Source organism: Anastrepha ludens, chromosome 6, assembly GCF_028408465.1.
Source record: "Anastrepha ludens isolate Willacy chromosome 6, idAnaLude1.1, whole genome shotgun sequence".
NCBI lineage: Eukaryota > Metazoa > Arthropoda > Insecta > Diptera > Tephritidae > Anastrepha > Anastrepha ludens.
This window is the reverse complement of record NC_071502.1, coordinates 103,954,455-103,969,879: the sequence shown is the minus strand read 5'-3', so window position 1 is coordinate 103,969,879 and position 15,425 is coordinate 103,954,455. Positions and strand designations below refer to the sequence as shown.

Sequence of the window (15,425 nt, the reverse complement as noted above, 5' to 3'; positions counted from 1 at the left end):
GTTTCGTCCTTAATTGAACAAAGAAAAGGATTCGGGATTTTTAAGTGTCTCATCGCTGAAAATAATCTCTTTCGCTATTACGTAAATTCTTAACAATAAAAAAGGATCGCAGGCAAGGTAGCGCAGGCAAAAGGTAACGGTGCTATTAATTGTGCACCCGCAACAACAGGTAGGTGGAAATTCCACATGTGGTGCAAGTTAAGCCCTTCTGCAGTGCATAAAAGCTGATCTTACACACCTTTTAGAGTCATAACGCGGTTGACTAGCAAGTGCAACATTTCACAGTGTTTCAGTGCGCTCAAAAAATTTGTTTCAAAATAAAAATAAAAATTTGTTTAAAAATAAAATTGCATAACTAAATAAGAATGATTTCTTGCCGAAAACCATTGGCAGATAGAAGGTAAATATATATTTTTTACAAATACCATATAGCTACCTTAGTTGGAAATGTTAACTAAACTCGCTTCTCTTATTTTTTCTAGCGCTTTCTTCTCGAACTCAAGTTCGCATTCACAGAATGTCGTTGCCAACTCAGCAAAGGATTGGCTGCGCTTTGCAGATTATAATTTCAAAAACGGAAATAGTGCATCGCATCCGGAACAGCAGCAGCGCGCCAAACAGATGGGCTTGACATCCGCCATCAGCTGGGATAAGCCTACTATTGAAGAACTGCAAAGAACAGAGGCATTACGCAAAGCATTACAGCCATTTAAGGTGTTTGAGAATCAAAATGAGCTTAATCGTCGTGTGCAGATTTTGGCTAAACTTAATACGCTTGCCAAAAAATGGGTTAAAGTTGCATCAATGGCAAAGAATGTGCCAGAGGCAGTTGCCGAAAAGCTCGGTGCGAAAGTTTACACTTTCGGTTCATATCGTTTGGGTGTACATCATAAGGGCGCTGATATTGACGCACTCTTTGTCGCACCACGCAACATAGAACGCACTGAATTTTTTACGTCCTTTTTTGAGTTACTAAAAAACCAATCCGAAGTGACCGAATGTCGTTCAGTGGAAGAAGCCTTCGTGCCAGTCATAAAAATGAAATTTGATGGAATTGAAATTGATTTGGTATTTGCGCGTCTATCACTGAAAGAGATACCCGATGATCTTGATCTAAGCGATGATTATCTGCTTAAGAATTTGGATCAATTTTCGGTGCGCAGTTTGAATGGCTGTCGTGTGACAGACGAAATATTGGCGCTGGTGCCGAATGTGGAGAATTTCCGATTAACGTTGCGCTCCATCAAATTGTGGGCGAAAAGTAAGTATAAAAGTTTAAAAATTTCTGAGACGTTACATAATTACAATATTATAATGTTTTGTTTGTTTCTGAAATTGCAGAACACGGAGTTTACTCCAATTCTTTGGGCTACTTTGGTGGTGTGACGTGGGCGATGTTAGTGGCGCGCACTTGCCAATTGTATCCAAATGCAACACCTTCTACTCTCATACACAAATTTTTTTTGATCCTGTCTCTCTGGAAGTGGCCAAAACCCGTACTGCTTAAACGACCTGTCGATGTTGATTTGCGATTTCCGGTAAGTATTATGAATAAGCGCAAACCGCAAACAATTGCATATCGCTAAACAATTGCTAATTACTTATTTCTCTAAGGTTTGGGATCCACGTGTTAACGGTGCGGATAGGTACCATCTAATGCCCATTATAACGCCGGCATATCCACAACAGAACTCAACCTTTAATGTGTCGGAATCAACAAAAAAAGTTTTACTGAATGAGTTCAGCAGAGGAAAGATTATCGTAGAAGAGATTATGAATGGTCGCGCTTCATGGGATCGACTCTTCGAAGCGCCCAGCTTCTTTTATAAGTACGAATATTTATATTATATTTAACTAAGTATTATTTTCACTTATAAATGACATCACTTTTCTCTGTACTCCTTTTAAGATACCGCCACTTTATAGCGGTTTTGGTTACATCGCAAACCAGTGACGATCAGTTGGAGTGGTGTGGCTTAGTCGAATCAAGGATTCGTCTATTGGTATGTAATCTAGAGCGCACTCATCATATTGCATTGGCACATGCAAATCCTACATGTTTTGATTATAAGAAAGGCGCTGCCGTCACACTAAATAACAGCGGAAGTGAGGAGGATAAAACACAGCCCAACGGCGATCCACCAGTTTGTACAGCGCCATTCTGTTCGATGTGGTTCATCGGCTTAGAATTCGAACGTACAGAGAATTTGAATGTGGACCTTACGCAAACAATTAAATATTTCGTCGAAAGTGTTATAATGCATGCGGTGAGTAGAGACGATTTTTTGACATGATTTAAAATTGAAATTGTTTTGCTTATTGAATTAGTTTCAATCTAAAAAAATTATTTATTTATTAAATTTGTTTTTCTCTAATTTTAGATAAAAATACAAATGTTCAGAGATGGTATGAATATCGATGCGCAATACGTGAAGCGTAAATCGCTTTCGCAGTATTTGGATACGGATTTGTTGAAACGTGAACGCAGGTCCATGGAACAAGAAAGTAGTTTCAATAACTCCATTTCAGCCAATTGTAAACGATTGTTGACGGATTTGTCAACACAGAAAGAGCTTGCGGCTAAAAAAGCGCGCTTGAGTGAATCGACGAGTTCGGAAGATTAAAGTAGAATTCTAACTGAGAGATCCAATATTTTGGGAAATTCGTTATGTTGTGAGGGCGGAAAAACCTCATATCATTGGAGAGAGCGCGAAATGATACATTTTCCATATTTAGTCGACACCTCAGACTTATGTATTATTTCGCAAAAATATTTTTTATCACTGTATTAAACTGTATTCATGTTTTTAGTGTATTTTATTGTGATTTATTAAAAGTCTTAGATTCTTATGTATACAACAGTTATTTACAAACTGCTTTTTAACTTAGTTATATAATTATTATTAAGTGATATAGGAAAACACAAAAAAAACGAAAACAAAAAAACAAAAAAAATTACAATAAAAAAAAAATATATTGTATATATATATATACTATTCTATCTGTCGCTTACCAAATTGTTGGTTCAAAAGTCAATTTAAATATTAATATTAAATTTAAGTATTCATCATTCAACCAAAATTCCACATGTGGTCATCCGTATGAAAATAGTTTCACATAAATTTCTATACACTTTGCCCATCCATCCATATGAGAAAATCAATTTGATTTCTATAGATCCACTTGACTTTAGCTGTACAATTTTTATTTAGAAATGACAAATAAACAAATTTTAGTGAAACAAAACTGAGATTGATTTTTATTGAAAACGAGTATTCTCTAATAGTAAGTATGTATGCCAATAAATTGGGAGTTTGTTTTATAAATCTTTCATAACTCAAACATCCAAAAACTTTCGACATCCAGAGTGATAGTTTGGTAGTCGCTCTAGCATTCTTCCCTTCGGGTGAAAATGGGAGACTTAGCGAGGTTTATACGCGAGATACATACATGTACAAATAGACAAGTAAAAGAAAATGATAAGTTTGCGGAGTTCATGAGTCAAATAAGTCTGACAACAGGAAATTAGTAAAAATTAATATGATACCAATTCCGTAATTTTTTTAATTTTAGACGGAGTGGGAGCGGGTATTTACAGCTCAAAACAAGGGATAAGGCAGCTTATCAAGCTGCCAGACCACAGCAGTATTTTCCAAGCGGAAGTTTTTGCTGTGGGGAAAGTCACGGAGCTAGCCTACACTAGAAAAAAAAGAACTCAACAATTAATATATACGTGGACAGTCAATAAAAGCAATAAGCTCATATTGTATTAAATCCAAAAATGTTCGACGGAGCAGGGAGGCCATAGAAAGGCTAGCCGCAAACAGTAGGCTGCATATCTACTGGGTACCTGGTCACAAAGGTATTATGGGGAACGAAATAGTAGATGAGATAGCAAAAAGTGACTACCTTTTGAACAAGAGAACGACATACCATAACCGCTAAATAAATACAATACAATATACACTAAAATGGACGACTACATGAAAAGGCGAGTGGAAGCTATATGGACTAATCTGACCACATGCAAAACAGCAAAAGTCATGTGTAGAACTAACGACAAAAAACTGACTCAATTCGTACTTACGCTCTCGCGAAAGGACTGCAGAACTACCATAGGTATGCTAACAGGTCATAATCTTTTGACTGCACATGCGTACAAGATAGGGATTGCTAACACGGACAAAGGCAGGAAATTCAGAGAGGATGTTGAGGAAACTTTAGAACACCTTCTGTGCATTTGTCCGGCATTATTAAAAACGCCTTTAAAATGCCTTGGAGTCCCATTGTTTGAGGGTCTGGAGGACGTCTCAAAAGCGGATCTCCCAGCGCTGCTTAGATTCGCCATGACATCCTACATGATGTCTACTGTCGGTATTCATAGAGGTCGGTCTCCATCTTCGCTAGGGACCAAAAGGTCTATGCGTGTCTTGTTGCCAATATTTCCCGAATCCGTTAAATAAGCAGTTCTATTATTAAAGAATTAGTATGTTAAGTAAACATTTTAATGTTTGATTGGAAAATATACCAACTAAGTAAAGCAAATGTGTACCTATTTGTTAGCTTTGATTGAACGTAAAGTTAACTAATAACATCAGTCTATTCCTGAGAGCTTCTAGCTTAATACCTGCATTGTTTTTTAAACGCCTTTTGCTAAAGAAATAATAAAATTTGCGTGATTCGATTCCTTAAACTCTGCCCCATCCGTTATCGTCCCACTTGAGATTCTTGATTTTTCAAAGCATCATCACGATATGCCGGAACTCAGTATAGATTGAAGCCGTGCTGTCTATGTGATTGAGTGCAGCTGCGACATTTTTGACTATCTACAAAAGCGAAATTTGAAAGTAACGAGTACTCTTCTGCTTACCTACTTTGCTGTCAGGTCAAGTAGGAAAAGTGGTTCGAAAAGCTCAAGTTCTTGAAAAAAAGAAACAAAAATCCTTTTCAATGCTGAGTACTTGAAACGTCTCTGAAGTAAACTCCTGCACAAAATTCATCGGTTCCTCGATCTGTCTTTGCCTCTCTTCACGGCACAGTCAGCGGGCATACGGGTAACATGACTTAACCATCTTATGACCTGCGCTTTAACAAAACGCACAGCTGTCTCGTTCTGACGTTCGTTTAGTTCGGAATTGTCTCGTATTCTATAGGTACCATCATCCATTCCTATTTGCCCAAAAATCGTTGTTAACATTTTTTTTCTATGCTAGCAATCAGTGCGCAGTCAGCAACTTTAAGAATCTATACCTCACATCCATGCGTTAAGATTGGTCGGATAGGGATCTTGTACGTAGTTAGTTTTAGACAAAAGCCGGGACTTGGCAAATGATGGCATCACTTCATGAAGTATGCCGTTGTATGTATACTTGTCCATTTTATTTGTTATGAGGGGAGAAGGTTCTACTCCATACCAAGAGAAGCATCCCCAGATCATTACGCTGCCGCAACCGTGTTTCACTGCTTTCTATTTTTTTGTGGATTGCGGTAAGAACTCTTGTCCTTAAGACGTTTGACGTTTCGTTTAACATTATTTCCAAATAAATTTATTTTTGTTTCTGTACATTCCCCTTACATGTGTGGGGAATGTTCATGCCGCTACACCAACACCAACTACAGTAGGGGAGCACGTTGGCTATTTCGTCTTAGGCACTAGCGCAAGTTTCGCCCGCGGTTCCAGAAACTAAGGCCCCTATTATGAGTTACATTCGATCTTCGATATCCGCTGGTTGTCGAAGATCGAAAATCGAATGTCAATTTGGTATTATGAGCGGTGCAACCCTATCGAAATTTTCGTTGTTTACCGAATTTAGAGTCGAATGCAATTTTGCTTTCGATCGTGTAGCGTATTGTGGGAAAATTTGTTAAAGTGTAAGTTGTTTGCGATTATTTATGGTTTTATAGTAACCAAATAATAAATATATACTAATTTTGTTAATTTTATGCAGGTCGAAAGTCGTGAGTACCAAACAACAATTAGAAAGGCGAATCCACAATTCGCAAAAGGGATTTGCACCAAAGTTCAAGCAGCAAAAAAAATGGTAGGAATTTACAACGGAGCTGAATTGCTTGGGACCACCAGTGAGAACGGCAGCAAAAGGGATTAAGCTTAATAATGGTTTTTTTTTGTGATGTTTATAGAAATACATTTTTATTTTCCCTTGGTAGGTATGGGCTGAAATACGTAGAGGAGCTAAAATACATATTTTTTTCGAATGACGAATAATTGAATAAAGAAAATTTATAACAAAAATAAAACAGAAACTGTGGCGTAAAGGTTTCTATTTAATACTTTTTAGATTTTTCTATAATATTCTCAAAATTTCATTTCTTATGTTTTCTACTTCTCCGTTATTTAACTCCACTTCAAAATCTTCAGCATCATCGTACACAGCGGGTTGAGCAAGTCCTAGCATACCTTCATTACCAATACTCAATTGGTACGATCCCTGAGCACAAAATGACAGAACTGTGGCTAGCTTTAACATATTTGGAATGGATTTGGCTCGGGTGCACTGCTGCAACTGGTTTTCTGTACTGGACAGTAGGTTCATAAACGCTTCTTTAGATAATCTAAAGTTCTATAAAAATCTGTAAGGAAATTTCTGTAATATTAAGTACGTCAACACATTTTGAAAATTCTAAACTTACTCAGTGGAAGCCATTTCTAGGGAGTTGGATGCGCCCCTCAACTGTTTTCTACTTCTAGCTAGTTCACTAATCTTTCATCGTCCGATGAATCGTCGAACCACAACTCCGTTGTACTCATTTTCACAAAAAATACTTTTTTTAACTTTTAAAAATGTTGTTAGCAAAGAATTTCAACACAATCGGTTTTTCTTTTATTTTGATTTGCTGTATCAGCTGAGAAAAATTATCTATTGTAAATGCGTCGAGCGATCGAAATTCACAATAGTCCTATTCTTCAACGAATGAGCACCATAATACCAAATGAAAATTCGTTCGATCAGCACTTTCGACTACAGTCGAAGATCGAATGTTGCTCATAATAAGGGCCTAAGTGTTCTACTTTTCGGATGGCCACCTTGTATTTTAGCATTAATTTGCTCTGAAAAATTGCAAAACCCGGTAAAAATTATATTGGCATAAGCATTGAACAACAAATTAAAATTTCAAACTGTTTATTGTTTAGGGCGTAGCAACGTACGTTTGGTATTTCCTAGTTTTAAATATTTCTACGAATAGACACACCCAAAATTTCTAGAAAATGGGGTCCACATGTAAACAAATAAATAAAGGCAAAGCAAATTAAATTTCTATGAGTCTGATTTTTAATGATGGTTTTTAATGAAACGAAAAGCGCGTAGTCTACACATACACACATATGTATGTATGTGTTTGACCACACACAAAAGACTGGTTTGAAAAGTAAATGGCTGAGTTACAGTTTCGTCCTTAATTGAACAAAGAAAAGGATTCGGGATTTTTAAGTGTCTCATCGCTGAAAATATCCTCTTTCGCTATTACGTAAATTCTTAACAATAAAAAAGGATCGCAGGCAAGGTAGCGCAGGCAAAAGGTAACGTTGCTATTAATTGTGCACCCGCAACAACAGGTAGGTGGAAATTCCACATGTGGTGCAAGTTAAGCCCTTCTGCAGTGCATAAAAGCTGATCTTACACACCTTTTAGAGTCATAACGCGGTTGACTAGCAAGTGCAACATTTCACAGTGTTTCAGCGCGCTCAAAAAATTTGTTTCAAAATAAAAATAAAAATTTGTTTAAAAATAAAATTGCATAACTAAATAAGAATGATTTCTTGCCGAAAACCATTGGCAGATAGAAGGTAAATATATATTTTTTACAAATACCATATAGCTACCTTAGTTGGAAATGTTAACTAAACTCGCTTCTCTTATTTTTTCTAGCGCTTTCTTCTCGAACTCAAGTTCGCATTCACAGAATGTCGTTGCCAACTCAGCAAAGGATTGGCTGCGCTTTGCAGATTATAATTTCAAAAACGGAAATAGTGCATCGCATCCGGAACAGCAGCAGCGCGCCAAACAGATGGGCTTGACATCCGCCATCAGCTGGGATAAGCCTACTATTGAAGAACTGCAAAGAACAGAGGCATTACGCAAAGCATTACAGCCATTTAAGGTGTTTGAGAATCAAAATGAGCTTAATCGTCGTGTGCAGATTTTGGCTAAACTTAATACGCTTGCCAAACAATGGGTTAAAGTTGCATCAATGGCAAAGAATGTGCCAGAGGCAGTTGCCGAAAAGCTCGGTGCGAAAGTTTACACTTTCGGTTCATATCGTTTGGGTGTACATCATAAGGGCGCTGATATTGACGCACTCTTTGTCGCACCACGCAACATAGAACGCACTGAATTTTTTACGTCCTTTTTTGAGTTACTAAAAAACCAATCCGAAGTGACCGAATGTCGTTCAGTGGAAGAAGCCTTCGTGCCAGTCATGAAAATTAAATTTGATGGAATTGAAATTGATTTGGTATTTGCGCGTCTATCACTGAAAGAGATACCCGATGATCTTGATCTAAGCGATGATTATCTGCTTAAAAATTTAGATCAATTTTCGGTGCGCAGTTTGAATGGCTGTCGTGTGACAGACGAAATATTGGCGCTGGTGCCGAATGTGGAGAATTTCCGATTAACGTTGCGCTCCATCAAATTGTGGGCGAAAAGTAAGTATTAAAGTTTAAAAATTTCTGAGACGTTACATAATTACAACATTATAATGTTTTGTTTGTTTCTGAAATTGCAGAACACGGAGTTTACTCCAATTCTTTGGGCTACTTTGGTGGTGTGACGTGGGCGATGTTAGTAGCGCGCACTTGCCAATTGTATCCAAATGCAACACCTTCTACTCTCATACACAAATTTTTTTTGATCCTGTCTCTCTGGAAGTGGGCAAAACCCGTACTGCTTAAACGACCTGTCGATGTTGATTTGCGATTTCCGGTAAGTATTATGAATAAGCGCAAACCGCAAACAATTGCATATCGCTAAACAATTGCTAATTACTTATTTCTCTAAGGTTTGGGATCCACGTGTTAACGGTGCGGATAGGTACCATCTAATGCCCATTATAACGCCGGCATATCCACAACAGAACTCAACCTTTAATGTGTCGGAATCAACAAAAAAAGTTTTACTGAATGAGTTCAGCAGAGGAAAGATTATCGTAGAAGAGATTATGAATGGTCGCGCTTCATGGGATCGACTCTTCGAAGCGCCCAGCTTCTTTTATAAGTACGAATATTTATATTATATTTAACTAAGTATTATTTTCACTTATAAATGACAGCACTTTTCTCTGTACTCCTTTTAAGATACCGCCACTTTATAGCGGTTTTGGTTACATCGCAAACCAGTGACGATCAGTTGGAGTGGTGTGGCTTAGTCGAATCAAGGATTCGTCTATTGGTATGTAATCTAGAGCGCACTCATCATATTGCATTGGCACATGCAAATCCTACATGTTTTGATTATAAGAAAGGCGCTGCCGTCACACTAAATAACAGCGGAAGTGAGGAGGATAAAACACAGCCCAACGGCGATCCACCAGTTTGTACAGCGCCATTCTGTTCGATGTGGTTCATCGGCTTAGAATTCGAACGTACAGAGAATTTGAATGTGGACCTTACGCAAACAATTAAATATTTCGTCGAAAGTGTTATAATGCATGCGGTGAGTAGAGACGATTTTTTGACATGATTTAAAATTGAAATTGTTTTGCTTATTGAATTAGTTTCAATCTAAAAAAATTATTTATTTATTAAATTTGTTTTTCTCTAATTTTAGATAAAAATACAAATGTTCAGAGATGGTATGAATATCGATGCGCAATACGTGAAGCGTAAATCGCTTTCGCAGTATTTGGATACGGATTTGTTGAAACGTGAACGCAGGTCCATGCAACAAGAAAGTAGTTTCAATAACTCCATTTCAGCCAATTGTAAACGATTGTTGACGGATTTGTCAACACAGAAAGAGCCTGCGGCTAAAAGAGCGCGCTTGAGTGAATCGACGAGTTCGGAAGATTAAAGTAGAATTCTAACTGAGAGATCCAATATTTTGGGAAATTCGTTATGTTGTGAGGGCGGAAAAACCTCATATCTTTGGAGAGAGCGCGAAATGATACATTTTCCATATTTAGTCGACACCTCAGACTTATGTATTATTTCGCAAAAATATTTTTTATCACTGTATTAAACTGTATTCATGTTTTTAGTGTATTTTATTGTGATTTATTAAAAGTCTTAGATTCTTATGTATACAACAGTTATTTACAAACTGCTTTTTAACTTAGTTATATAATTATTATTAAGTGATATAGGAAAACACAAAAAAAACGAAAACAAAAAAACAAAAAAAATTACAATAAAAAAAAAATATATTGTATATATATATATACTATTCTATCTGTCGCTTACCAAACTGTTGGCTCAAAAGTCAATTTAAATATTAATATTAAATTTAAGTATTCATCATTCAACCAAAATTCCACATGTGTGGTCATCCGTATGAAAATAGTTTCACATAAATTTCTATACACTTTGTCCATCCATCCATATGAGAAAATCAATTTGATTTCTATAGATCCACTTGACTTTAGCTGTACAATTTTTATTTAGAAATGACAAATAAACAAATTTTAGTGAAACAAAACTGAGATTGATATTTATTGAAAACGAGTATTCTGTAATATACTTACTATAATATACCTACTATGCCAATAAATTGGGAGTTTGTTTTATAAATCTTTCATAACTCAAACATTCAAAAACTTTCGACATCCAGAGTGATAGTTTGGTAGTCGCTCTAGCATTCTTCCCTTCGGGTGAAAATGGGAGACTTAGCGAGGTTTATACGCGAGATACATACATATATGTACAAATAGACAAGTAAAAGAAAATGATAAGTTTGCGGAGTTCATGAGTCAAATAAGTCTGACAACAGGAAATTAGTAAAAATTAATATGATACCAATTCCGTAATTTTTTTAATTTTAGACGGAGTGGGAGCGGGTATTTACAGCTCAAAACAAGGGATAAGGCAGCTTATCAAGCTGCCAGACCACAGCAGTATTTTCCAAGCGGAAGTTTTTGCTGTGGGGAAAGTCACGGAGCTAGACTACACTAGAAAAAAAAGAACTCAACAATTAATATATACGTGGACAGTCAATAAAAGCAATAAACTTATATTGTGTTAAATCCAAAAATGTTCGACGGAGCAGGGAGGCCATAGAAAGGCTAGCCGCAAACAGTAGGCTGCATATCTACTGGGTACCTGGTCACAAAGGTATTATGGGGAACGAAATAGTAGATGAGATAGCAAAAAGTGACTACCTTTTGAACAAGAGAACGACATACCATAACCGCTAAATAAATACAATACAATATACAATAAAATGGACGACTACATGAAAAGGCGAGTGGAAGCTAGGTGGACTAATCTGACCACATGCAAAACAGCAAAAGTCATGTGTAGAACTAACGACAAAAAACTGACTCAATTCGTACTTACGCTCTCGCGAAAGGACTGCAGAACTACCATAGGTATGCTAACAGGTCATAATCTTTTGACTGCACATGCGTACAAGATAGGGATTGCTAACACGGACAAAGGCAGGAAATTCAGAGAGGATGTTGAGGAAACTTTAGAACACCTTCTGTGCATTTGTCCGGCATTATTAAAAACGCCTTTAAAATGCCTGGGAGCCCCATTGTTTGAGGGTCTGGAGGACGTCTCAAAAGCGGATCTCCCAGCGCTGCTTAGATTCGCCATGACATCCTACATGATGTCTACTGTCGATATTCATAGAGGTCGGTCTCCATCTTCGCTAGGGACCAAAAGGTCTATGCGTGTCTTGTTGCCAATATTTCCCGAATCCGTTAAATAAGCAGTTCTATTATTAAAGAATTAGTATGTTAAGTAAACATTTTAATGTTTGATTGGAAAATATACCAACTAAGTAAAGCAAATGTGTACCTATTTGTTAGCTTTGATTGAACGTAAAGTTAACTAATAACATCAGTCTATTCCTGAGAGCTTCTAGCTTAATACCTGCATTGTTGCGTTTAAAACCTTTTGCTAAAGAAATAATAAAATTTGCGTGATTCGATTCCTTAAACTCTGCCCCATCCATTATCGTCCCACTTGAGATTCTTGATTTTTCAAAGCATCATCACGATATGCCGGAACTCAGTATAGATTGAAGCCGTGCTGTCTATGTGATTGAGTGCAGCTGCACATTCGAAGGCCGTTTTATGTTAACGTCTTACGTAAATAAAAGAAACGCGAATACATTATTTAAATTTTTTTTTTTTTTTTTCGAACTCCATTTATTCCATACAATCTGTCATAACAATAACAATAAGTACTATTTTTACCTACAATTTAAATAAGAATAGCTTAGAGTAAGAATTCCCAGTGGAATTCGTTACTTAATAATGAGCAACATATAAAATATACATATATTATACAATTTTACAATTTTTGCATTTACGTATATTACGGTTTAAATCTTTGCATTAAATCGTTAGGCTGACATTTTTTTAATCTTGAGGAGTAGCTTATCTTGGAAAGGTTATTTGCTCGATTATTCGGATGAGTGGCAAGTCGGTTGTTGTATCTCTGGCTGAGGTTGTTTATTTCTTCGAAGACTGTCGTAACTTTTAGGTCACGGTGCAATATCTCGTTTCGTACAAACCATGGCGCATTGGCACACATGCGGAGCACCTTTGACTGAAATCTTTGCATGATTTCTAGATTTGATTTTGCTGCTGAGCCCCATAATTGAACGCCATACGTCCATATCGGTTTCAGAATAGCTTTGTAGATAAGCACCTTATTGTCTAGTGTAAGTGCTGAATTGTAGCCGATTAACCAGTGTAGTGATCGCAATTTCAGTCCAAGTTGCTTTCGCTTTAAAAATATAAGCGATCGCCAAGTAAGACGCCGGTCTAATAGAATACCTAAATATTTGGCATTATCTGTTTGTGGTATTGGAACGCTGTTAAGAGATACGGCAGGACATGAGCCATTTCGAAGAGTGAATGTTATTTGCGTCGATTTGCTTTCGTTAGCTTTTATGCGCCATTTTTTCATCCAGCCGCTAACACTGTTAAGGTTTTCTTGTAGGTAATCAGAAGCAATTGAGGGAAGGGTACTCCTGGCCATGACGACTGTATCATCTGCATACGTGGCTGTATATGTGTTCTTTGATAGTGGAAGATCTGCCGGGAACAAAGTGTACAAGACGGGGCCTAGAACACTTCCTTGTGGTACACCTGCTCTGATTGCGTGAAGGTTAGTGGTTTCGTTGTTTACTTTAACAAGAAAATGTCTATTTTGCAAATACGATTTTATGAGCATATAACAGTTGTGCGGTAAGCCCTGCTGAAGCTTGTATAGCAGGCCTTCATGCCAGACTTTATCGAAGGCTTGCGTTATATCTAAAAATGCCGCTGTACAGAATTGCCGCCTCTCAAGTGCTTGTCTAGCGAAATCATACACACAATTAACTTGCTCTATGGTGGAGTGATACTTACGAAAACCAAATTGGTGGGCTGGAATGAGATTTCTTTGCGCAATTATTGGATTTATCCTTTTTAAAAGCAGCTTTTCGAAGAGCTTGGAGGCAACAGGCAATAGACTTATTGGCCTGTAATTGGATACCACGCTCGGGGTCTTCCCTGGTTTTTGTATAAGGATGATTTCAGCAACTTTCCATTGAGTTGGGAAATACTCTTGTTTTATCATCGCGTTAAATATAATGGTGAGGAATTTGTATCCACATTTGGGCAGTTCTTTTAAAACCTTACTAGTTATTAGATCGTAACCTGGCGCCTTTTTGGTTTTGAGAGTTTTGGTTGCTGCGTATCTAACTTCTTTCCAGGTAAATCGTACAGTCGGAAAATCCATTTGAAACGGAGCTGAGAGAAATTCGTTAACTTCTGAGTCTACCTCCACACTTTGACTCGGAAATGGTTGGAAAACATTTGATAGGTGTTTGGCAAACTCTATTGCTTTTTGTTTATCAGTTTTTGCCCAATCTCCACTACACGTTTTTATCGCTGCGTTGTGAGGCGTTGGTTGTGAGATCTTTTTCGTTGCCTTCCAGAGTGAGTAGTCAGTAGCTTCCGTAGGTGACAAGTTGGATAAGTATTCATGCAGTTCTGAGCTTTTTGCGTCTCTTATAGTATTTTTTAATTGTTTTGTGAGCTTATTTAGTTTTTTTTTGTCGTTCCTGTTTCTGGTGCTTTGCCATATGCGCCGAAGCTTGCGTTTTTCTGATATTAAAATTTTGACGTGATCGTTAATGTGCGCTTCAGCGTGAGTGTGCTTAATTTCCGGCGTAGCGGTCCACGCAGCTCTTTGAATGCAGTTGTTGAAAATCTCAACGGCCGTGTCCAGATCAGAGTTGGATTTTAGTGGAATATTTAGGCACAGTGTATCCTCGACTAGTTCTTTAAAGTATTCCCAGTTTGTCATTTTATTTTGTAGCTTTGGTGCCTTTTATTTTTTTTGAAAACAAGAGTTTATTGTTAACAGCAAAGGTGAGTGGTCTGATGAGAGATCTAGACATGTGTCTATGGAGACCTGATTTTTAGATACACCTTTGCATATGCAAAAATCTATAAGATCCGGTGTTTTATTTGGGTCACTAGGCCAGTAAGTGGGTTGTCCTGTTGAGACGTGGAATAATTTATTGACCTGCATTGCTTTGAGGAGTTCGCGCCCTCTTGGAGTTATTAAGCGTGAGCCCCATTGCGGATGTTTCGCATTGTAGTCGCCACCTGCTATAAATCTAGGTCCCAACGATTTGAAATACCTTTGGTATTCAACGCTTTTTATTGATTGATTTGGAGTGCAGTACACAGAAGCAATCACAAGAGAGCTCTTTCCATCTGTGACTGTTGTAGCAGTCGACTGTAGTTTGTAATTTTTAGTGTTTCCATGAACCATATGCGCAATATTATTTTTGATTAAGATGGCTGTGCCTCCTCTTGCTGTACCAGCAGGATGATTTGTGTGGTATAAATCATATTTTGGAATTTTTACGTAACATTTGTCTGTCAAGTGTGTTTCAGATATTAACATTATGTCAATATTTTTATCTGCTAGAAATACTTCCACTTCATAGCGGTGTTGGATGAGCCCATTGGCATTCCAAATTGCAAGCAGCAGCGGCCTATTCATTTTGGAACATTCGGAAGCATGGCTGTAAGCAGATTGAGTACAGTACCCATCTGTTCGACTAGAGTTCTGATCATTCTTCTCAGTTCTTCTATTTCATTATTAGTTTCTTTCTGAACAGTACCTTTTTCAGTAGTTGGTTGTGGTTTTTCTTGTGCTCCATTATTGATTTTCAGAGCTTATTTAAATGAATATACATACATACATATGTACATGCAGGCAAACTAACACCGAGTTC

At 37.3% G+C, this 15,425-nt stretch overlaps 2 protein-coding genes across 2 annotated transcripts; both read left to right on the top strand.

The window, feature by feature from the left end:
• Positions 1 to 269: 269 nt before the first annotated feature.
• On the top strand, positions 270 to 2,741 carry LOC128866724 (poly(A) polymerase type 3-like). Its single transcript, XM_054107669.1, has 6 exons — positions 270 to 400; positions 483 to 1,261; positions 1,342 to 1,538; positions 1,615 to 1,829; positions 1,910 to 2,267; positions 2,382 to 2,741. Exons 1-6 carry the CDS (start codon positions 366 to 368, stop codon positions 2,622 to 2,624), a joined length of 1,827 nt encoding a protein of 608 aa, XP_053963644.1. The 5' UTR covers positions 270 to 365; the 3' UTR covers positions 2,625 to 2,741.
• Positions 2,742 to 7,705: 4,964 nt separating this feature from the next.
• LOC128866826 (poly(A) polymerase type 3-like) lies at positions 7,706 to 10,040 on the top strand. Its single transcript, XM_054107826.1, has 6 exons — positions 7,706 to 7,807; positions 7,890 to 8,668; positions 8,749 to 8,945; positions 9,022 to 9,236; positions 9,317 to 9,674; positions 9,789 to 10,040. Exons 1-6 carry the CDS (start codon positions 7,773 to 7,775, stop codon positions 10,029 to 10,031), a joined length of 1,827 nt encoding a protein of 608 aa, XP_053963801.1. The 5' UTR covers positions 7,706 to 7,772; the 3' UTR covers positions 10,032 to 10,040.
• The last annotated feature ends 5,385 nt before the right edge of the window (positions 10,041 to 15,425 follow it).